At 60.9% G+C, this 23,064-nt stretch overlaps 1 protein-coding gene across 1 annotated transcript; it reads right to left on the bottom strand.

Annotated features, from left to right (window-relative positions):
• Positions 1-527: 527 nt before the first annotated feature.
• On the bottom strand, positions 528-22,743 carry LOC122690618 (basic proline-rich protein-like). The gene is made up of 5 exons (XM_043897499.1): positions 22,701-22,743; positions 22,489-22,615; positions 21,372-22,434; positions 20,489-20,557; positions 528-1,640 (listed from the first exon to the last, which is right to left on the bottom strand). Exons 1-5 carry the CDS (start codon positions 22,741-22,743, stop codon positions 1,275-1,277), a joined length of 1,668 nt encoding a protein of 555 aa, XP_043753434.1. The 3' UTR covers positions 528-1,274.
• Positions 22,744-23,064: the final 321 nt, after the last annotated feature.

Here is a 23,064-nt window from a genome sequence, read left to right as displayed (position 1 = left end):
GAAAGAGGCAAATCCACAGACACTGAAGGCAAGCTAGTGGTTTCCTACGGACCGGGGGAAGGGGAGGGGCGATGACAACCACAGGGTACAGTGTTTCTTTCTTGAGTGATAAGAGCTCACTGTAGAGACATCTGCAAAACTCTGTGAATACACTAAGAACGGCTGAGCTGTGGACTTTAAATGGTGAATTGTGTGGCACGTGCATTCCATCTCAAGAAAGCTTTTAGAAAAAGAGAAAAAGGCAACCCCTAAAAACTGAAGGCAGAGGGAGCACGTGGAGTCACTCATCACACAGTCCAGCAGAACTTTTCAGGACATGCACAACGGACAGAGTCAGCAGCCGGGACCAAGAGAAAGAGATCTTACAGGAGGGGCAGGGATGATGGGGGAGAGAAGGGAGGGGGAGAGGAGGGGAGGAGAGGATGGGGAGCGGAGAGGAGAGGATGGAGGGGGAGGGAGGGTGCGGGAAGGGCAGGCGAAGGGGCAGGGTTGCGGGGAGAGGAGGGGACACAGAGAAAAAAGCAGCAGCACTAGGGACAAAGGAGACAGGCCCCGCACTGCCCTGAAGAACCAATGCTGAATTCACAAGCAGTCTGCAGCAGCGTGACCCCCGGGGGATCAAACACACGGGAGGTGCCCGCCCACAGCTGTCAACGACAGCGAGAGTTGGGGGGCTGGGAGCACAGGGACCCCACATGTGGGCACGACACCGGCAGGCAACCTGGGGCCTCTGACTGACGTGAAGCAGGGGCCTGTCCTCTGTTCAGCACGCCTGCCAATGCAGGAGAGGCAGGTTCAAACCCTGACACAGGAAGATCCCCTGGAGGAGGGAATGGCAACCTGCTTCCATGTTCTTGCCTGGAGAATCCCACGGACGGAGGAACCTGGGGGACTACAGCCCATGGGGTCACAGAGTCGGACACGACTGAGTGATGGACACACACACAGTGAGACAGCAAGGGACCACAGGGACCCCGGGCCCCTCACGGCAGCCAGCCAGGCATTAGGGGTGGCCAAGGACACCGTGCCGCGTTCCTGGGAGAGATGCTGCAGACACCAAACGGCCGGGTGTACACACGGAGGGTCCAGAGCCACACTCTCTGCGATGAGCACCTCTCTGCGGGCACACTAAGGATAAGTCCAGAATCACACATGCGCTGTGTGGACTGTGGACAGTATCACACACGCGCTGTGTGGACTGTGGACATGCATCCCTTGGACGGGAGACAGAGGGGAAGGTCGGAGGAGAGCCCGTGGGGAGGGTCCCTCTAAGATCACGAGGCCCCGGGGACGGCACGCAGGCTGTCGTGTCCTCCAACAGCGAGGATGGAGCTCAGCACGAGCCCTCTGTGCCTCAGGCCCCAAGGATGGCAGAGAGCAGACTCAGAGAAGCCGAGCTCTGTGCCTGCCACGACCGAAGAAGGACCACCCCCCGTGCCCACGGGAACACCTACCTTAGCCACGCGGCCCATGTCCTCCATGGTGGCCCTCTCGTGTGGGAACTGGGCGAAGGTCCTCTCGATCTTGGCGATGACGGTGTCTATGTTCACCGTGTCCTGCGGGCGGCCGCGGGGGAAGTAGAAGGTGGGGATGCTCCGGCTTGCGGCGGGCGGCAGGGGCTCCTCCTTCCTCGTCTGGACCTGAGAGAGAGGACAGTGAAGGCCTGGGCACGCAGGCATCTCCTCAGGACCCACGCTCACTGAGGGCTTGGGCAGGTGGGCATCTCCTCAGGACCACTCTCAGTGAGGACCTGGGCACGCAGGCATCTCCTCAGGACCCACTCTCAGTGAGGACCTGGGCATGTGGGCATCTCCTCAGGACCCACAATGAGTGAGGGCCTAGGCACATGGGCATCTCCTCAGGACCCACGCTCAGTGAGGGCTTGGGCATGTGGGCATCTCCTCAGGAACCACACTCAGTGAGGGCCTGGAAACGTGGGCACCTCCTCAGGACCCACGCTCAGTGAGGACCTGGGCACGTGGGCACCTCCTCAGGACCCACGCTCAGTGAGGACCTGGGCACGTGGGCACCTCCTCAGGACCCACACTCAGTGACCGGGGCATATGGGCATCTCCTCAGGACCCACTCTCAGTGAGGACCTGGGCATGTGGGCATCTCCTCAGGACCCACAATGAGTGAGGGCCTAGGCACATGGGCATCTCCTCAGGACCCACGCTCAGTGAGGGCTTGGGCACGTGGGCATCTCCTCAGGACCCACAATGAGTGAGGGCCTAGGCACATGGGCATCTCCTCAGGACCCACACTCAGTGAGGGCTTGGGCACGTGGGCATCACCTCAGGACCCACGCTCAGTGAGGGCCTGGGCACGTGGGCACCTCCTCAGGACCCACGCTCAGTGAGGGCCTGCGCACGTGGGCACCTCCTCAGGACCCACGCTCAGTGAGGACCTGGGCACGTGGGCACCTCCTCAGGACCCACACTCAGTGAGGACCTGGGCACGTGGGCACCTCCTCAGGACCCACACTCAGTGACCGGGGCATATGGGCATCTCCTCAGGACCCACACTCAGTGAGGACCTGGGCACGTGGGCATCTCCTCAGGACCCACACTCAGTGAGGACCTGGGCACGTGGGCATCTCCTCAGGACCCACACTCAGTGAGGGCCTGGGCACGTGGGCATCTCCTCAGGACCCACGCTCAGTGAGGGCCTGGGCACGTGGGCACCTCCTCAGGACCCACACTCAGTGACCGGGGCATATGGGCATCTCCTCAGGACCCACACTCAGTGACCGGGGCACGTGGGCATCTCCTCAGGACCCACACTCAGTGAGGACCTGGGCACGTGGGCATCTCCTCAGGACCCACACTCAGTGAGGGCCTGGGCACGTGGGCATCTCCTCAGGACCCACGCTCAGTGAGGACCTGGGCACGTGGGCACCTCCTCAGGACCCACACTCAGTGACCGGGGCATATGGGCACCTCCTCAGGACCCACACTCAGTGACCGGGGCACGTGGGCATCTCCTCAGGACCCACACTCAGTGACCAGGGCACGTGGGCATCTCCTCAGGACCCACGCTCAGTGACCGGGGCACGTGGGCATCTCCTCAGGACCCACGCTCAGTGACCGGGGCATGTGGGCACCTCCTCAGGACCCACGCTCAGTGAGGACCTGGACATGTGGGCATCTCCTCAGGACCCAAGCTCAGTGACCAGGGCACATGGGCACCTCCTCAGGACCCACACTCAGTGACCGGGGCACGTGGGCATCTCCTCAGGACCCACGCTCAGTGAGGGCCTGGGCACGTGGGCATCTCCTCAGGACCCACGCTCAGTGAGGACCTGGGCACGTGGGCACCTCCTCAGGACCCACACTCAGTGACCGGGGCATATGGGCACCTCCTCAGGACCCACACTCAGTGACCGGGGCACGTGGGCATCTCCTCAGGACCCACACTCAGTGACCGGGGCACGTGGGCATCTCCTCAGGACCCACGCTCAGTGACCGGGGCACGTGGGCATCTCCTCAGGACCCACGCTCAGTGACCAGGGCACGTGGGCATCTCCTCAGGACCCACACTCAGTGAGGGCCTGGGCACATGGGCACCTCCTCAGGATGCACGCTCAGTGACCGGGGCACGTGGGCACCTCCTCAGGACCCACACTCAGTGACCGGGGCATATGGGCACCTCCTCAGGACCCACGCTCAGTGACTGGGGCACGTGGGCATCTCCTCAGGACCCATGCTCAGTGACCGGGGCATGTGGGAACCTCCTCAGGACCCATGCTCAGTGAGGACCTGGACATGTGGGCATCTCCTCAGGACCCAAGCTCAGTGACCAGGGCACATGGGCACCTCCTCAGGACCCACACTCAGTGACCAGGGTACGTGGGCATCTCCTCAGGACCCACGCTCAGTGACCGGGGCACGTGGGCATCTCCTCAGGACCCACGCTCAGTGAGGGCCTGGGCACGTGGGCATCTCCTCAGGACCCACACTCAGTGAGGGCCTGGGCACGTGGGCACCTCCTCAGGACCCACACTCAGTGAGGGCCTGGGCATGTGACCACCTCCTCCTCGTAATGTGTCATGATTGGAGGCGGGTCTGATCCACGGCGCCTGCCCTGAGCCCAGTTGACCCACTGTGGACGGGGCACCCAGACCATCACTGCGGGCTGACCGCAGACATAGGAGGTAGCAGCCCACACGCAGCACCACACATGACCACTGGCCTGGTCCACACTGCCCCGCCTCCCTGATCCTGCTTTGGCTGCCACCCCGTGGACAGGACGGCTGCTGAGAACCTGCCTGTGTCCTGCGGGAGGTCAAGGGAGGCGTGGCGGGCTGTCCCCTCGTGGCAGGTTGCACCTGTGACCGCTTGTGCGCACACCCGCCCTGCCCCGCGGAGGTTTCAGCCTCAGCCAGCACAGCCCTCAGGAAACACACGGCCCCAGGGCTCTGCCTCCCAGGACGGGCAGTGGCGGGCACCACACTTGCAGCCGCGGCTAGCATCAGCCAGGCATCTCCCGACGTACCTACCACTCGGGTCCCCAGTGTCCCGCCGGGCAGCCTGTGGGTGGGTGCAGTGGCCCGCCAGCCCTTCCGGGGCCGGGGGGCTGGGAGGGGTCGCATCTGGGGAGGGACACAGCAACAGGGCGTCACCCCAGGTCACGGGGTCATCAGGACCCATGACAGCCTCCCGTCAGACCCCACCTCACCCGTCCACCCCCACCATACCCCATACACAGGCCATCACCCCAGGTAACACGGTCATCAGGACCCGTGACAGCCTCCCGTCAGACCCCACCTCACCCGTCCACCCCCACCATACCCCATACACAGGCCATCACCCCAGGTAACACGGTCATCAGGACCCATGACACAGCCTCCCGTCAGACCCCACCTCACCCGTCCACCTCCACCATACCCCATACACAGGCCATCACCCCAGGTAACACGGTCATCAGGACCCATGACAGCCTCCCGTCAGACCCCACCTCACCCGTCCACCCCCACCATACCCCATACACAGGCCATCACCCCAGGTAACACGGTCATTAGGACCCATGACAGCCTCCCGTCAGACCCCACCTCACCCCCTTCACAGGCCCTGTCACCCCAGGTCACAGGGTCATCAGGACCCATGACACAGCCCCCCGTCAGAGACCTCAGGAGCCCATGAGCCCCAAGCAGGATCACAGAAAGAAACCCACACCTGGACACAGGAGGACAAAACCAGAAGACCCAAAGGCAGCCAGCAGGTGCTCAAACGCAGCACAGGCACGAGAAACAAGACAGATGAAGGGGAAATCTTCAAAGAAACAATTGATCCTCCAGCCAACTCTCAACAGAAGCAACTGATCTTAGAAGCTAGAGGAAAGCAGTGCCCACCTCGTCCCCTTCTATCTGTGAGGAGGAGGCTGTCACACAAGATGAACACTGAGACATTTTAACAACCCAAACAGAAAGCCAAAGTGAGTGTGCGACAGACACCTGGCCCAGGCGACGCTGAGGTGTGCACGTCAGGGGGGAGCAAGGCGCCCCCAGATGGAAAATCTGAACTACAAGACGGGGGCGGGGAGAGCAGTGCCTACCTGGGTAACTCCACACGCATCCACCACAGAAACCAGTCATAAGAACATCATCTTACTTCTTCCTGAAAACTCCCAAGAAGATGACAGTGTAAAACGCAAGGGAGAGAGAACGGAGTGTGTGAGGGTTTTGAGTTGGGTGATAAAGATGTGGATTAACTCAGTACCTATAAAAATGACATCGTCGGGCGAGCAGTGACGTGGCAGGAAGTACTCCAAGGGGAAACAGAGTTTTTAAAAAGAGGTGACAAAGAAGAGCACATAGAGAAAAACAAAATAAACCAGAATGGATTCAAAGTCGTAACAGATGTAGGTGGACTAAATGCTCCAGTTAAAAACACAAAGATCGGGGCCTTCCCAGGTGGCTCAGTGGTGAAGAATCACCTGCCAGTGCAGGAGAGGTGGGTTCAATGCCTGGTCCAGGAAGATCGCACATGCTAAAGAACAACTAGGCCCATGCGTCACCACTTCTGAGCCTGTGCTCTAGAACCCGGGAGCCTCAGCTACTGAGCCCAACTCTCCACCTCCCCCAAGGGCCCCTGGCCTGCAACAAGAGAATCCACCGCAAATGAGAAGGCTGCACATCTCAACCCCAAGAGCAGCCCCTGGTCACCTAAACTCAAGAAAAGTCCACACAGCAACAAAGACCCAGCAGGGCCAAAAGTAAACTCAAATAAAGTTAACTTTAAAAACACAAAGATCAAACAGAAAAAAAAAAGTAAGATTTATTCCTAAGACACACACATAAGGTCTCAGGACACAGCAGCTGAAACGTGACAAGTGGAAAGAAATACAGCAGCCAACAGCGATGGAAAGAAGGCAGGCACCGCTGTGTCCACGCCCAGAGAGTGGGCTGGGGGCCTGGACTTCCAGAGAGAGGGTGGGGACACCGAGCTGGGGTCCGTCAGGCCGCGCCGCCGACCCGGAGCTGACTGCCGCCCCGGCGTGGCCTAGCGCCCACCAAGCCCCTGAGCCCGGGAAGTGCGGCGCGGGCAGGCAGGGCCGGGCGACTGGAAAACACAAGAGCCGGGTGCGGACACGGGAGATTTACAGTCATCTCTGGGCCATAAATAGCGCGGCCGGCACAGCTGGGACAGGCGCCCTTTGCCAGCACACAGGCGCCGCGGGGGCCGCCGCCTCCGGCTCGAGCGGGGCTCCCGGGGCCGGAGAGAACCGGCGAAGGACGGCGCCCTCAGCTCGGCGCGGCCGGCTGACGTCCGCGACGAAGGTGGAAGGGGCACAACCGTGGGTCTGTGTGTGTGAGAGACACGCACACACACGAGGTTCCCAGGCGGGGCCCGGCCCCCTAAGCAGCCCGCGGAGCAGGGGTGCCGGCCTCGCCCCGCCCCAGGCCTCCCTGCCTCCGGGCATCGCGGCCGTCAGCACGACACCCGCTCCCGGCGGCTACCTCTGTCGCCGCACGGACACCCGCGCTCGCTGACTCATCGCGACTGCGGAGACCAGAGACGCCCGCGGCCCTCGGACACACGCAGCCGCGCGGCCGAGAACAAGACTGAGGACACGGCCTCGTGGAGAAGCAGGGCGTCCCTGTGCGGCGGGAGCAGCCGCGCCGGGGACAATGCCCGCCTTCGGGGACAGCCGGGCGCCCCCTCCCGGCACGGCTTGTCTGAGTGCGTCCTCCTTTGGCGTCTCCGCGAACGGAGGGCGTGCGCTGGGCCGGCGGGGATGAGCGCGGGTCTGCGCACCCAGGAGGGGCGCGGGGCAAGCGGAGCGGGGCCGGGGGGCGGGGCAGCACGCGGGGCGCAGCCTGCAGGGGGCCGCAGCGGAGCGGAGCCCGGAGTGTGGGGACACAGGCGGCCGAGGCAGCCCGCGGAGGCCGGCGCCAGGCTGGGAGGCCCTGCAGGCCCGAGCTTCTCCTCCTCCAAGCCTGGGAACCCTCCCCACCGGCTGGCGAGGCTGGGCAGGGCCAAACAAGGACCTAAACGGCCCACCGATGGGCACCGAGAAGCAAACGGTCCAACAGTCAGCAGAAGGGCCGTGTGCGCCCTAGGCAGAGAACAGTGCGGTCCGCAGCCGGGAGGCAGGGCTGGGTGCATGGACCTGGGGAGCAGCCTGAGGGCCCAAGTCCACGGGCTCCGGGCTGGGGGAACACGTCTGACACCTGGGTCCTGGGAGCACGGATCAAGGGGGTACACTCAGGGACACCCTGCACAGTGATGTGACCCACCCCCCGCCCCGGGGTCTGACACAGGCGGAGTCTGCAGGTTAGGCTGTCAGCACGGGGAGGGGAGGGAAGGGGGGGGAGGGGAGGGGAGGGAAGGGGAGGGGAGGGGAGGGGAGGGGAGGGGAGGGGAGGGGAGCTCACAGCCTGCACTGTCCAGGCGCTGGGCTCTCCCCTCCGTGGGCCCCTGTATCCACCTGAAGGGCCCACAGGGAAGGTGGACGGGTGAGAGCGGGACCAGGACCAGGGACGGCAGAGGGGAGCCGGGGAGCCCGTCCCGGGGCATGCTGCGCGGAGACTCAGTCCCGGGGGCGGAGGCCAGCACCCAGCTTGGACGGGGGCAGCGGCACAGCCAGGCGGGGTGCTCGAGGGCTCGGGACACGCGCTGAGGGCCACCACGAGGACAAGCTGGGGGCTTGAGGGATGCTCAGTGTGCACTTGGCCCGGGCGTCCACACGCAGGGGGTGGACACGGGCTGCAGGAAGAGGAGAGCCCCCCAACGACAGCCACACTGCACACCTTCCCATGGCCGAGCCCACTGCGGACCCGCCAAGCTGCAAATGTGGTGGTGCACGCGTGTGAAGCGCTGAGTCCACCTCTACACGCCCTCCTCACCCATCTCCACACACACCCCACCACCCCCCTCCGACCGATCTCCCCACACACCCCACCACCCGCCTCCGACCGATCTCCCCGTGCACAGCCTCCACCATCCCCTCCTCACCCATCTCCACACACACCTACGTCCCTCCTCATCCCATCCCCTCCTCATCCATCTCCACACACACCGCCTATGTCCCTCCACACCCCATCTCCACACACACACCCCCATCCCCCTCCAGACCCCATCTACCCGTGCACGGCCTCCACCATCCCCTCCTCACCCATCTCCACACACACCGCCTATGTCCCTCCACACCCCATCTCCACACACACCACCAACCCCCTCCAGACCCCATCTCCCCATGCACGGCCCCCACCATCCCCTCCTCACCCCATCTGAACACACCTGAGGTCTGCAGATCCCCAAGGCTATGTCTGCAGTCCACACTCAAACACCGAGAGTTGAAGGGATGAAGCCAGCCAGGGGAGCGCCCCTCCCCAACACTCTCCCCAGGACACTCCCCCCTCAAGAGCCAAATTCTGCACCCGAGGCACACTCACTGCCTACACCTGAGGAGCACGCACTGCCGGCACCTGAGGAGCACCCCGTGCACAGGGCAGGCGCCCTCATTCCCAGGAAAGATCACTGGGATGTGTTTTCTGTAACATGAAACTGCTTCCTCTGAAAGGCCCGAGTGACTTGATAAGACGCACAGCTGTCCTGGGAAAATCAGGCTTTCCTGAAGCTCCTGCCTGGACCAGGGGCTCCCCACCACCCCATGAACATCAAGGCAGAGTCACCACTGGGGGAAGGCTCCCCGATCCAGGGACACCCCAGCACTACCATGTACACATAAACAGCAACCAGCAGACGTCCCCTCCATCTGTAAAACTAGACCAGCCTCATCTGATCCCACACTCAGAGTCTGAACAGACTTTCCTGCCCAAACGAGGCACCGGCTTACAAGCGTCACCCACTGGCAGACCAAAGCTCACACGCTAGAAAGACAGCCCTCAGACAGAAAAAAGAAGACCCAGAAGCTCTCTATAAGCTCAGACATAATCCCAGGCTGGGGAAAACTCGATTTAAACTACCAACAGGAAGCAAGCTTTTCCCACCCCAGACAGGCCATATAATTCGGTGACTTTTTGCTTTCTTAAGGCCACTAGATGACCTAACTCCTCGCTTGGGAGAAAATACAAGCGATTCACACAGTGCCAAACATCCGTAAGACAGCAGAACCTGCCGTTACCAGAAGACCCCAGGGTGGCCGCGGCTTCTACATGTCCCTGTCCCCTTACTCGAATTTATAAACCACACACGAGGCGCGGGCAGAGACCGGCTTTGCTTCTGTGCCCGCCGGGGAGAAGCACCGAGAGGTTTAAGAGCCGAGTGCGAAACCGCGGAGCGCGGCGCTTCCTCTAAAGCGCTCAAACTCCACAGGCGCTCCCGGCGAACCGCGCTGTCCTGAGAGCTCTGCGTTAATGCGGGGCGCCGCGCCCCGACCACGCGGGGCGGGGGTGCTGCCTGCGCGCCCGCGGAGCGGCAGCCCCACTGCGTTGTGCGGGCCAGGGCTAAAGCCGCCCCAGCCCGCTCAATCCGCTCCGCAGGCGTCTTCCAGGCACCGCGGTCCTAGCGGCCGAAACTCTCAGAAAGTTGTGGGCGCCTCTTCAGAGCGGCTGTCCCAACAAACTTCACGGGCCGCACACCTGCTCTCCGCGCGAAGGGGCGCTGTTCCCGAGCGGAGGTGAAGCCCCCACCCCCCAGCACGGGCAGACCCCCGCCCCGACCTCTCCGGGGCTGAGCGGACGCAGCAGCCCCGCGCCCGCACCTGCTGGAAGGCCTTGAGCCTCTTCTTGAAGCGCGAGGGCAGCACGAAGTCGCAGCCGCGGGCCAACGAGGCGAGCTCCTGCCGCAGGTCTGGGTCCTGGCGCAGGGAGAGATCGCGGAGCCGCATGTCGGCTCGCATGGGCCGACGCGGCCCGGGCCGGGTGCGCTCGCGGGGCTGCGGCTGGCCGGGGCCGGCGGGGTCGGGGCGGTCCGGGCGGCCGGGCTCAGCGCGCTCCATGCGTCGCCGGCCGGCGCTCTGGGGGCCGGGCCCCGGGCGCGCGCATTCCTCCGGCGGGGCGGGTGCGCGCGGCGCTGGCAGGGGAGGCGCGGCCAGCAGGCGGCGGGCGGCCCCTCCCAGGGCCCTGCTGCGCTCCGCGGGGCAGACCGGAGGCAGGACGCCCGTCCCAGGCCAGCCCGCTGCGCGCGGAGGGAGGCGGCCGCCCCTCGACCCCCGGACCGTCGCTCGGCTCAGCCTGCAGACAGGCCGCCGAGGCGCTCCGCTGTGGGGCCGCCGCCCGCGGGCTCCCCCGGGAGGGACCCGGCCTTCTCTCAGGACGCCGGCAGCCAGCCCAGGACTAAGCTGGAACCTAGGTCAGAGCAAGCGGCCCGGGCGCCCGGTCCCCCAGGCCACCTGACGCTCAAGAGTTGTTCCCTCGGGAAACTGGTGGCAAAAGAAGGGCTTTAGAGGTCACCACCCACGCGCACTTAGGAGTGCAGAAAAAAACAGTGAAAGTGTTCGTCGCTCAGTCGTCTGTGGCTCTGCGACCCCATGGACTGTAGCCCGCCAGGCTCCTCGATCGGTGGGATTCTCCAGGCACGAATACCGGAGTGAGCAGCCAATTCCTTCTCCGGGGGGAATCTTCCCCACGCAGGGATGAACCCAGGTCTCCTACATGGGCAGGCGCGTTCTTTACCGTCTGAACCACCAGCTGGGCAGATGTACAGCCAACCAGCAGAGGACACACTCTGCTCTCCCGTGAAAACTCGGGGTGCGGGTGGAAGCGAGGGTTTTACTGCATTCCGGGGTGAACACGGGTGCAGAGCTGACCACGCAGATGGACGTAACAGGACTCAGGCTGGCCTGTACTGGGCACCATGAAAATGGAACCGGGCCCTGACATGTGGATGGACTCCCCGCAGAGCCAGGCCCGCTCTGGGCGGGTCTCCCCACCCTCGCCCCCCACACTGTCTACCCCTGGCCTGCGGGTCCCACCCCTGACATCGCAGGACCGCAGGGACGCCTGCTCCTTCGCCCTTCCCTGCCCCCCAAACAGAGCTGTCTGGGGAAATGGCCTTGGGGGTCAGGAGCCTCTTCACCCACCCTCTTCCTGTCTCTCTGATAGACTTCGGGTTTGGGCTCGTTTTTTTCCAGCCGTGTTTGTCTTACAGAAACTTGGGGCAGAAAGTCCAGAACCGCTCGCAGGGCCCAGGTTCCCCTGTCAGGAACACCCTGAGCAGCGTCTGTTAGAGACAGGAGCCCACATCACCGCGGTGAGGAGCCCACGCGCATAAAGCTGCCGCGAACGAAGCGCGCAGTCTCCCCAGGGCGCGCGTGCGGTCCGCACACCCTGAGGGTTCTCTCAGACAAAGGCACGGCGCCGTGTGGCCACCGCTTTGGTGTCACTCAGCAGGCTTGCTGCCCTGGGGACTGTGCATTTTTGAAGCTTTTTAAGACATTATTTTTTATGTGGCCCACTTTTTAAGTTTTTAAGGAAGTTGTTACAACATTCCTCCTGCTTCACATTTTAGGTTTTTGGCCCCAGGGCAGGGGGGATCTTAGCTCTCAGACCAGCCCTTGGAGGCCAAGGTGTCAGCACAGGACAGCCAGGGAGGTCCCTCCCCGACCCGGGCCCGGAGTCCCTGGGCTCAGCCGGTTCACGCCCCCTCCCCAGCACCGTCCGTCCCCCCTGTCTCCGTGCTCCGCCCACCCCGAGTGTCCCCAGCGGGAATCCCACAGATGCAGCCTCTACCGGCTGCAGCGTCACCTGCCCCAAACTCCTGCTCAGGACCCCCCTGTCGTGTGCCTGCCCTCTGCCTCTCCCCCTCTCCCAGCCCCGCTCCGGCCTCCCGTTCCCAGAACATCCTCAGGGACTTGGGGCTCGGCGGCTGACCCCCACATTCCCACAGTTCTGCAGACACGCGGACGGTCTCGGGGAGAGGGGGTCCGTGCTCGGGACAGACTTCTCATTTCCGGTGTCAGCAGGGGCACCAAGGGCTCGGGACGGCCCGATGCAGGCGCGGCCCTGCCAGTCTGCCAATCACTCTCGCCACCCGCTGCCCCGCAGACCCAGCGGGAAGCGCGCTCCTGAGGCAGCTGCAGAGGGGCCAGTCCTCCTGCGCTGCCCTCCCCGCTGGGCAGGTCCTCCCAGGGGAGGAGGGCGTGCTCCCACCCCCGGGACCGCCCGGGCCGCCCTGACTGACAGGCTGGGTGCCCACGCCCTCTCACCGTCAGGCGGGGCCAGGAGGTTAGGGGAACTGACTTCCCTGGGGGTCCAGTGGTTACAACTCCCCCTTCCAATGCAGAGGGTGAGGGTTCGATCCTGGTCAGGGACCTAGGATCCCCCATGCCTTGGGGGCCAAAAACCAAAACATAAAACAGAAGGAATATTGTGACAGATTCATTAAAAACTTTAAAAGGTGGTCCACATCAAGATTAAGAAAAAAAAAGCTTAAAGATATAGTGTCGGGAACATGGTCACTTATTACATAATGTCTTTGCACAGTGAGAAATCACAGACTTGTTGAAACGTACAGAAATATCAAATCACTGTGTTCTGCGCTGGGCTTCCCAGATGGTTCAGGGGCAAAGAATCCACCTGCCGGTGTAGGAAACTCAGGTTCGATCCCTGGGTCGGGAAGATCCCCTGGAGAAGGAAATGGCACCCCACTCCAGTATTCTTGCCTGGAGAATCCCATGGAGGGAGGAGTCTGGCGGGGTACAGTCCACGGGGTCACAAAGAGTCGGACACGACTGAGTGACTAAACACCACCAACAAAATGTTCTCCACCAGGAACTAACGTAGTCCTGTACGTCAGTTATGCTTCAGAAACAAACTGAGAGGAATGCAGGTCAGACTTGTAGCTTCCAGGGGAAGGGGGTATGTGTGAGGATGATGGTGGTGGTTAAGACGTATAAACTTCCAGCATAAGTGGTTTTTCCTGTAGCCATGCACAGATGTGAGAACTGGACTATAAAGAAGGCTAAGTGCCAAAGAACTGAGGCTTTGAAGCTGGTGTTGGAGAAGACTCTCGAGAGTCCCTTGGACTGCAAGGAGATCCAACCAGTCCGTCCTAAAGGAAATCAGTCCTGAATATTCATTGGAAGGACTGATGCTGAAGCTGGAGCTCCAGTACTTTGGCCACCTGATGCAAAGAGCTGACTCACTGGAAAAGACCCTGATGCTGGGAAAGACTGAAGGCAGGAGGAGAAGGGGACGACAGAGAATGAGGTGGTTGGATGGCATCGCCGCCTCGATGGACAGGAATATGAGCAAACTCTGGGAGATGGTAAAGGATGGGGAAGCCTGGCGCGCTGCAGTCCACGGGGTCACAAAGAGTCAGACATGAGTGAAGCAACTTAGAACGCGTGCAAAACTGGTGGAAGAGATGAAACATATGACAAGTCACTTGCTACAGAGACAGCTTGCAAATCCCATAGTGATAGATAGAGCAGTTATACCCAGAACACACACAGAACTTGCCAACTGAATGAGACAAACCAACAAACCAGTCTGTAAAATGGAAGAGCGTCTGCAAAGACACCCCGGGAGCGAAGACGCATGAGGACAAGGAGGCTCAAAATCACGGTCACCAGGGAAACGGTGACCAAGCCACAGAGGTGCCACCAGAAAGCCATGTTACAGACAGGGGCCGGTCGGGTGCCCGCCAGGGACGGGGGCTGGAACCCTGGGCTGCTTTCAGGCAGGGAGCACCCACGGTGCAGCCCCTCTGGAGCACCGCTTGATGGGGTCTTGAAAAGAGAAACGGGTCTGTGGCAACCTAGAGGGGTGGGATGGGGAGGGAGGTGGAAGGGAGGTTCAGGAGGGAGGAGACATGTTATACCTACGGCTGATTCACGGTGATGGACGGCAGAAACCAACACAGTACTGTAAAGCAACTGTCCTCCAATTACAAGTAAATAAATCTTCAAAGGAGTCAGAAACCATTATAACACTTAAAACCCAGCAGTTACTCCATAGGCGTCTCCCTGAGACGTCGGTCGCTTCCCAGGTCACTCGGGGTAAAGAACCTGCCTGGTAAGGCAGAAGACCTGGGTTCGATCCCTGGGTCAGGAAGATCCCCTGGAGGAGGAAACAGGAAACCACTCCAGGAGTCCCGCCTGGAATCCCACGGACAGAGGAGCCTGGTGGGCTGCACTCCGTGGGGCCGCACAGAGTCGGACACGAGTAAGAGACTGACCCTCTGCTGAGAGGAGAGGAGACGAGGGCCTCACGAGGACTGAGCTTGGATGTCCTCGGCGCGAGGGTCGGAGCTGAGAGCCAGGGTCCGCCTGACACAGGACGACGCAGTGCGGTCGGGGAGCAGCGCTCGGCGAGGACTCGAGAGGAGGGCCGGGCCCCTGACCGTGCGGGGCGTTCTGGGAGAACCGGCGGGGGCACGGGCCCCTGCAGCCGTAGACGAGACCTCAGGCCTGCCCTGGCCCAGGGCCCTGGATGCCTCGGGGGCGAGGGTAAGAAGAGAGGAGTGTGTGCACAGCTTTCCAAGTCCTGTGAAAGCTGACGGGAAAGCACTTTGTCTCCCAAAACTAAGCCAGCTCCTCTCCACCAGCAGGGACGCCGCGAAGCGCCCTGCACGGCCTGGGCCCTCTCTGCCCGTGCCAGGGACCAGGAGGACGCGTGCCGCCTGAGACTGTTGACCAGGGCGCCGCCTCCAAGCTCGACACAGCTCACACACGGACACGGGGATCCCCAGCCACGGGGTGGGGGTGCAGACGGCCCAGGTCTCAGTCAGACAGGGCCTCTGTCCAGGGGAGCACCGGGCCCTGCAGCCGCAGGGAACCCCTCAGCCACAGGCACCCCCAATCTAGAGAGCAGTAGCGGCCACCACCTCCTGATGGAGACCAGCCACCACTACGTCCTCGGGGAGACCCTGAGAGCCCTCTTCAGAGACCCCAAGCCAGGCTCCTAGGGGACCCCGTGCCCCTCCTCCTCACGCGACTCTGCACCCCTCCTCCTCATGGGGACCCCGTGCCCCTCTTCTCTTCAGGAGACCTTGCATCACCCTCCTATGGGGACCCCATGCCCCCTCCTCCTCACGGGACTCTGCACCCCTCCTTCTCCTCATGGGGACCCCATGCCCCTCTTCTCTTCAGAGACCCCAAGCCAGGCTCCTAGGGGACCCTGTGCCCCTCCTCCTCACGGGACTCTGCACCCCCTCCTTCTCCTCATGGGGACCCCGTGCCCCTCTTCTCTTCAGAGACCCCACACCAGGCTCCTAGGGGACCCCGTGCCCCTCTTCTCTTCAGAGACTCCACACCAGGCTCCTAGGGGACCCCGTGCCCCTCCTCCTCATGGGACTCTGCACCCCTCCATCTCCTCATGGGGACCCCATGCCCCTCCTCTCTTCAGAGACCCCACGCCAGGCTCCTAGGGGAAACCGAGCCCCTCCTCCTCACGGGACTCTGCACCCCTCCTTCTCCTCATGGGGACCCCATGCCCCTCTTCTCTTCAGAGACCCCACGCCAGGCTCCTAGGGGACCCCGTGCCCCTCCTCCTCATGGGACTCTGCACCCCTCCTTCTCCTCATGGGGACCCCATGCCCCTCTTCTCTTCAGAGACCCCAAGCCAGGCTCCTAGGGGACCCCGTGCCCCTCCTCCTCACGGGACTCTGCACCCCTCCTTCTCCTCATGGGGACCCCGTGTGCCTGTTCTCTTCAGAGACCCCACACCAGGCTCCTAGGGGACCCCGTGCCCCTCCTCCTCATGGGACTCTGCACCCCTCCTTCTCCTCATGGGGACCCCGTGACCCTCCTCTCTTCAGAGACCCCACGCCAGGCTCCTAGGGGTCCCCGTGCCCCTGCTCTCTTCAGAGACCCCACGCCAGGCTCCTAGGGGACCCCATGCCCCTCTTGTCTTCAGAGACCCCACAGCAGGCTCCTAGGGGACCCCGTGCCCCTCCTCCTCACGGGACTCTGCACCCCTCCTTCTCCTCATGGGGACCCCGTGACCCTCCTCTCTTCAGAGACCCCACGCCAGGCTCCTAGGGGTCCCCGTGCCCCTGCTCTCTTCAGAGACCCCACGCCAGGCTCCTAGGGGACCCCATGCCCCTCTTGTCTTCAGAGACCCCACAGCAGGCTCGTAGGGGACCCCGTGCCCCTCCTCCTCATGGGACTCTGCACCCCTCTTTCTCCTCATGGGGACCCCGTGCCCCTCTTCTCTTCACGAGACCCTGTGCCCCATCTCCTCCTCATAGGGATCCCGCACCTTCCCCCAGGGCTGTACCCCGCCTTGGAGACAGAGAGGAAGAAGGCGGTCCCAGGAGGTGAGGAAGCTAAATCTGGACTGAACTCAGACTGAATGTGGACTACACACAGGCTGAACCCCGAATGAACGTGGACTGAACCCGGACTGAACCCGCAGTGAACTTGGACTGAACGTGCACTGAACATGGGCTGAACGTGCAGTGAACACGGGCTGAACGTGTAGTGAACACTGACTGAACCCGCAGTGAACGTGGACTGAACACGGGCTGAACGTGGACTGAACACGGGCTGAACGTGCAGTGAACACGGGCTGAACGTGCAGTGAACACTGACTGAACCCGCAGTGAACGTGGACTGAACACGGGCTGAATGTGCACTGAACACGGGCTGAATGTGGACTGAACACGGGCTGAACGTGCAGTGAACACTGACTGAACGCGCAGTGAACTTGGACTGAACACGGGCTGAATGTGCACTGAACACGGGCTGAACGCGCAGTGAACACGGGCTGAACGTGCAGTGAACACTGACTGAACCCGCAGTGAACCTGGACTGAACACGGGCTGAACGTGGACTGAACACGGGCTGAACACGCAGTGAACACGGGCTGAATGTGGACTGAACACGGGCTGAACGTGGACTGAACACGGGCTGAACGTGGACTGAACACGGGCTGAACGCGCAGTGAACACGGGCTGAACGCGCAGTGAACGTGGACTGAACACGGGCTGAACGTGGACTGAACACGGGCTGAATGTGGACTGAACACGGGCTGAACGCGCAGTGAACTTGGACTGAACGTGCAGTGAACACGGGCTGAACGTGCAGTGAACACTGACTGAACCCGCAGTGAACTTGGACTGAACACGGGCTGAACGTGGACTGAACACGGGCTGAACACGCAGTGAACACGGGCTGAATGTGGACTGAACACGGGCTGAACGTGGACTGAACACGGGCTGAACGCGCAGTGAACACGGGCTGAACGCGCAGTGAACGTGGACTGAACACGGGCTGAACGTGGACTGAACACGGGCTGAACGTGGACTGAACACGGGCTGAACGTGGACTGAAAGTGAACTGAATGTGGACCAAACTGAACGTGAACCCAGACTGAACATGGACTGAATGTGAACTGAACTCAGATTGAACCTGAGCCCTAAACCAGGGCTGAACCATGACCCTAAACAGGACTAAACCAGTACCGAGTCAGATCAAGTCAAATCACCAGGTAACTGAACACCCCATATCTATGAAGAAAGGCAAAGCACTAAGTGTCTAAACAGGTAGATAATAAATTTCACCAAGGACGCGAAGCACTGGAACCCATGTAACGTCGCTGACGGAAAATGATGAGATGCGAGGAGACAGAAAGACATCCGGAGCTCGTGGCCTTGGAAACTCAACATTTTTAAGGTATTAGTGGTGCGAGATTACTCTACAGACTCAAAGTAGCCCCAATCAAAACTCCAACAGAAAAAAAAAAAAAACTCCAACAGGCTTTCCTGTGGAGGCTGACCAGCTGGTTCTCAGGGTTACATGGAGATAAGAATGTCACGATAGCCTGAGGTCAGAGGACATCTGAGAATCTCAGACCCTTTTAAAAGGACAGGGTTGGCCGTACGCCACCTGCTTTCCACAGGTTCATCCCCAGAGAGCTGCAGAGTGAGATTTCAAACACAGGTCACAGGATCAGAGATCAGGAAACAGACCCACATGCACAAGGCTGACTGATTTTCGACCATGTAACTCCCAGTGCATCTCTGCAGGAAAAGAGCGATTTCAAAGACCACTAGTTACCTGGATATCTTACACCACACACAGAAACTTAAGAGAAATGGATCAGAACTCTATATGCAAAAGGGAAAACCAGGAATCTTTTAGGAAGAAAATAGAAGACAACCCTGACAGCCTGGGAGACTCACACATTGCGTAGATTGGATGCAATACATAAGAACCATGAAAGAATGAAATTGAAAGAATTAAAAAAAAAAAAAAAAAACTAACAGCTTTTTGTGTTCAAAAGACATGCTAAACCAACAACAAAATGGGACAAAGACTGAAGAGAAATATGCGAAAATATAAGTCTCACAAAGGAGCTGCATGCAGATTCTACACAAACAGCCCTTATGTTGCTATTGACTTGCTCAGTCATGTCCGACTCTCTGCGACCCCATGGGCTATAGCTCACCAGACTCCTCTGTCCATGGGATTCTCCAGGCAGGAATACTGGAGTAGGCTGCCATGCCCTCCTCCAGGGGACCGTCCCGACGTGGGGACTGAACCTGTATCTCCTGCATCGGCAGGTGGATTCTCTACCACTGAGCCACCAGGGAAGCTCCACATGAGGCTTCTTCACTTCCTGTTAGCTTCCTAACTTCCTGTTAGCTCTCAGAGAACACAAGCTCAGAACTTTTCTTATGGCATGTTATGTAGGAACATTTTCCTAACATTAATTATCCATTTCTCGGGGCCAAAGAAGTCTTATCATTTTATCCCAATGACAACAGCCCTTTTTGGGTTACTGGCTTCTCAAAATTCAACTGAAGCCATAAATTCCACATTCACCGAGACATGTTTAAAGCCACCTTCAGGCCCCAGACAAGGTCCATCAACAGTTTTTTTTTTTGGCCACAGACAGAATGTTGGATATTAGTTCCCTAACCACGGGTGGAACCTGTGCCCTCTGCATTGGCAGCGTGGAGTCAACCACTGGACCACCAGGCAGGTCCCCGTCATTCCTTTTTGAAACCTCTTGGGACGGTTAAGAGAGAGTCATTCTGCTTTTCCTCAAAACCGGGTCCTCAGGGGACTTCCTTGGTAGCCCAGTGGCTAAGACTCTGGGCTCCCAAAGCAGGGAGCCTGGGTTTGATCACCGGTCAGGCAACTAGATTCCCCAGGCCACAAGTAAGACCCTGGTGCAGTCAAACAAATAAATAAAAATAAGTAAATATTTAAAACAAAGTAACAAAAACCAGGTCCTCATGGTGACTTACTCTATCTGGTCATGGAAACTGAAGACCACAGAAGAGGTCTTCAGTCTTACCCGGCCCCGTCAGCACTTCTTTCGTTCAACAGACACACCCCCGCCCCCCTATCCCAACTATTCCAGCCCCACCGCGGAGGCCATGTCACATCCTTCCAGGCAGAAGCTGGTCTCTCCACGGCCCCAGGTAGCACGATGCATGAACCTGTTCTTGGGGAAACACCACTCTGGCCTGAGGAACTTCACGCCCACGCTCTGTGGCTTTCTGCCTGCTGTGCATAAATGAGGTCTTTCTTAAATGAGGTCTTTCTCAGGCATCAAAGCCACCCTCCTTTACAGAAAATTACAGCTGCATTTTCTGTAAACAGTTCCAGTCCAGGGGGACTCACACAATTTATGGGACCATGAAACACAGGAGTTCATCTTCCAGTGTTGTCTATTGGGCTGTGTCACGAATCACACTTAGTGACAACGTGGACGGCTCACCACATGAGATTCCGGGGATCCCAGTAAGAGCACCAGGGAGTTGGTGGGAGGATGGGGGACTGTCACTACTGCAGTCAGCTCTCCAGGCCCTGGCTCTCCTCACACAACCACCTCCTCATTTAAGGGGGGTGGGGGTCAGGCAAGGTGTCAAGAGCAGGGGTCCCCAACACCTGAGCCATGGACTGGTACCAGTCTGCAGCCTGTGAGGAGCCGAGCTGCACAGCAGGAGGTGAGCAACCGAGCTTCCTGTCTGTTTACGGCCACCCTCAGGGCATCTGGGCTTCCCAGGCAGCACTAACAGTAAAGAATCCGCCCGCTGAGGCAGGAGAGGTAGGAGACTAGGGTTCAATTCCTGGATCAGGAAGATCCTCTGGAGAAGGGCATGGCAACCCACTCCAGTATTCTTACCTGGAAAATCCCATGGACAGAGGAGCCTGGGGGGCTACAGTCCACTGGGTCACGAAGAGTTTGACATGACTAAACAAAACAACAACAAAGGGAACAATATGCACCCACCACACTTTTTCTTTTGTTTCCCTCATATCTTTTTTTCCATAAACACCTGGAGATGCTTTATTACATTTAACCAACACAGAAGCGCTGTCCAACTGTCCTTATTATAGAAAAACTGTTAGTCCCTCAGTTATGTCAGACTCTCTTGCGACCCCATGGACTGTAGCCCACCAGGCTCCTCTGTCCATGCGATTCTCCAAGCCATTTCCTTCTCCAGGGATCTTCCCCACCCAGGGAATGAGCCTAGGTCTCCTGCATTGTGGAGGCAGATCTTTACCATCTGAGCCACCTGTGAAGCCCTGTTGTAGAAGACTCAGGGACAAAGGCAGACGAATTTGGGATAAAATGTCAAGGTTCGCAAACTAAGCAGAGCAAGAAAAAAACAGCCATGCATGCATAACTAAAACCAACTGTAAACAAAGCCTCCAAAAACATGATCAATTCGGAAGACGTTGAAGACAGTACTTTGACTTTTTGGGGGGTGGGGGGAGGAGATGAGATGGTTGGATGGTATCACCAACTGGTTGGACATGAGTTTGAGCAAGCTCCAGGAGTTGGTGATGGACAGGGAAGCCTGGCGTGCAGAAGTCCATGGGGTCGCAGAGTCGGTCACAACTGGGCGACTGAACTGATCACTGGTCACTGAAGGAGCCAGACTAGACACTGAAGTACTTAGCACGCTTGACATTCCTCCACCTGCCTAGCCACCCCCAGCCATATGTCGGTGGGAACCCCCCAGTTACCTTCGCAGGCGTCAGCAGAAGCAAGATGAACTTACTACTCTCGCCCCTCCGGATCGTCGAGGCCCTCGAATCGGCGGCCCACTCCGGGCACTGGAGGCGGCTCCCACGGGAAGCGCGGTGGACGCGGGGGTAGGGCCGGGCGCCCCGGGACCTTCGCACTCGTGCGGCCTCCAGGCAGGGTCGGGGGCGGCGGCTGCGAGCCAGGGCCCCGGCTGCTCCGCGTCTCCCGCGCCCCTCTCAGGCATCGCGGGCATCTGGATCCTCCGCAAGCAGTCCCGGAGCATCGCCTGCGTGCTGGACTCGCTGAGCCAGCAGAGGAAGAGCTCGTCCACTTTCATCTTCAGGACCGGCTGCAGGACCTTGCCGGGCGGCATCTCCGGGGCTCGGGCCCTCCTTCCCGAGGGACGCCCCCACCCCCTTTCTCGCGCACAGGTGCCTGGAGCCGGGACCCACGTCCGGCCTGAATGGACCACACGCGGGATCGCCGACCAGCCCCTGAGGGCACGAGCCAGTGGGGGGGTCAAGGGCCCTGGGGCAAGAGGCGGGAACCTGGCCGGGAGGCTTCCGGGGTCTGGTGAGGAGGCAGCGACCCGGCGGGGGTCGCGGGCCCGGGGTTCGGGGAAGAGGAGGCCCGGCCTGGTGGGGGTCGCGGGCCTGGGGTCCTGGGGTCCGGGATGAGGCGGCGCCCGGCCCGGATGGGGTCCCGGGGTCTGATGAGGAGACAGTCCGGCCCGGCGAGAGTCGCGAGCCCAAGGTTCGGGGAAGAGGAGGCCCGGCCCGGTGGGGGTCCTGGGGTCTGGTGAGGAGGCAGGGACCCGGCGGGGACCGCGAGCCCCGGGTTCGGGGAGGAACTGGTCCGGCCCGGTGGGTTTCGCAGGCCCGAGGTTCAGGAGGTCAGGGGTGAGGCGGCGCAAGGCTCGGTGGGGGTCGCGGGCCTGAGGTTCGGGGAAGAGGAGGCCCGACCAGGCGGGGGTCGCGGGCCCGGGGTTCAGGAGGTCAGGGATGAGGCGGAGCCCCACCCCGGGGGGCTGCGCGGACTCGGGGTCCCGGCTGAGGCGGGCGGTCAGACCGCGGGGGGACCCGCCCAACTCAGGGCAGCTTCAAAACGGGCGCGCCGGGACTAGCGCCCAGAGAAGGTCGCCTCAGCCGTGCGTCAGCGCGACGCGTGGCGTCATCACACGGCGCCGCCCGTCAGCGCCCCGAGGCAGTGCGGGGCGCCTGGGTGGGCCGGACGCTGTGTGGGACGCGTGGGCGCTCCGGAGGGCGCTCAGGAGCTGGACTGTGGACGGGGGCGAGGGGTGGCGGGCACCGGACTCTAGGCCTTTTAGTTTTTAGGCTTTTGGTGGGTGTGGCCCCGCGCCAACGAGACTCCCGGGTTCCCCTCATCTCCCGCGGAGCTGCGCGCATGCGCGGTAAGAGCTCGTCGGGAGGGGCACGCGCGGGTAGTTGGCCGGGGCCGGGGGGCTAGTCGAGCATGCGCAGTGCGTGCCCGCCGGGAGCGAGCCAGAGGCTAGGCCGTGTGCTGGAGGCGAAGGGCTGCTGGGGGAGCATGCACAGCGCGTGCCCGCCGAGCGAGCGCGAGGCGGGGTCGGAGGCCAGTCCAAGGTTTTTAGCTAATACGGGCCCCTTCGGACCGCAACGATTACGTTAAGTATGTTAAATCTTAATGATGCGTTGGAGGCGTGTTAGGCCTTTCAGGATAAGCATGAGCTACTTTCGTAATTGCAA

This window comes from Cervus elaphus, chromosome X, assembly GCF_910594005.1.
Source record: "Cervus elaphus chromosome X, mCerEla1.1, whole genome shotgun sequence".
In the NCBI taxonomy this organism is placed as follows: Eukaryota; Metazoa; Chordata; class Mammalia; order Artiodactyla; family Cervidae; genus Cervus; species Cervus elaphus.
This window is presented reverse-complemented; position numbering and strand designations above follow the sequence as displayed.

Coding starts and splice junctions, on each gene's coding strand:
- LOC122690618 (XM_043897499.1), bottom strand. CDS start 22,743: ATGCGCGCAGCTCCGCGGGAGATGAGGGGAACCCGGGAGTCTC. Junction 22,435..22,488: donor ACGCCACGCGTCGCGCTGAC/GCACGGCTGAGG, acceptor CCCGTTTTGAAG/CTGCCCTGAGTTGGGCGGGT. Junction 20,558..21,371: donor GATCCGGAGGGGCGAGAGTA/GTAAGTTCATCT, acceptor TGTTTTGTTTAG/TCATGTCAAACTCTTCGTGA.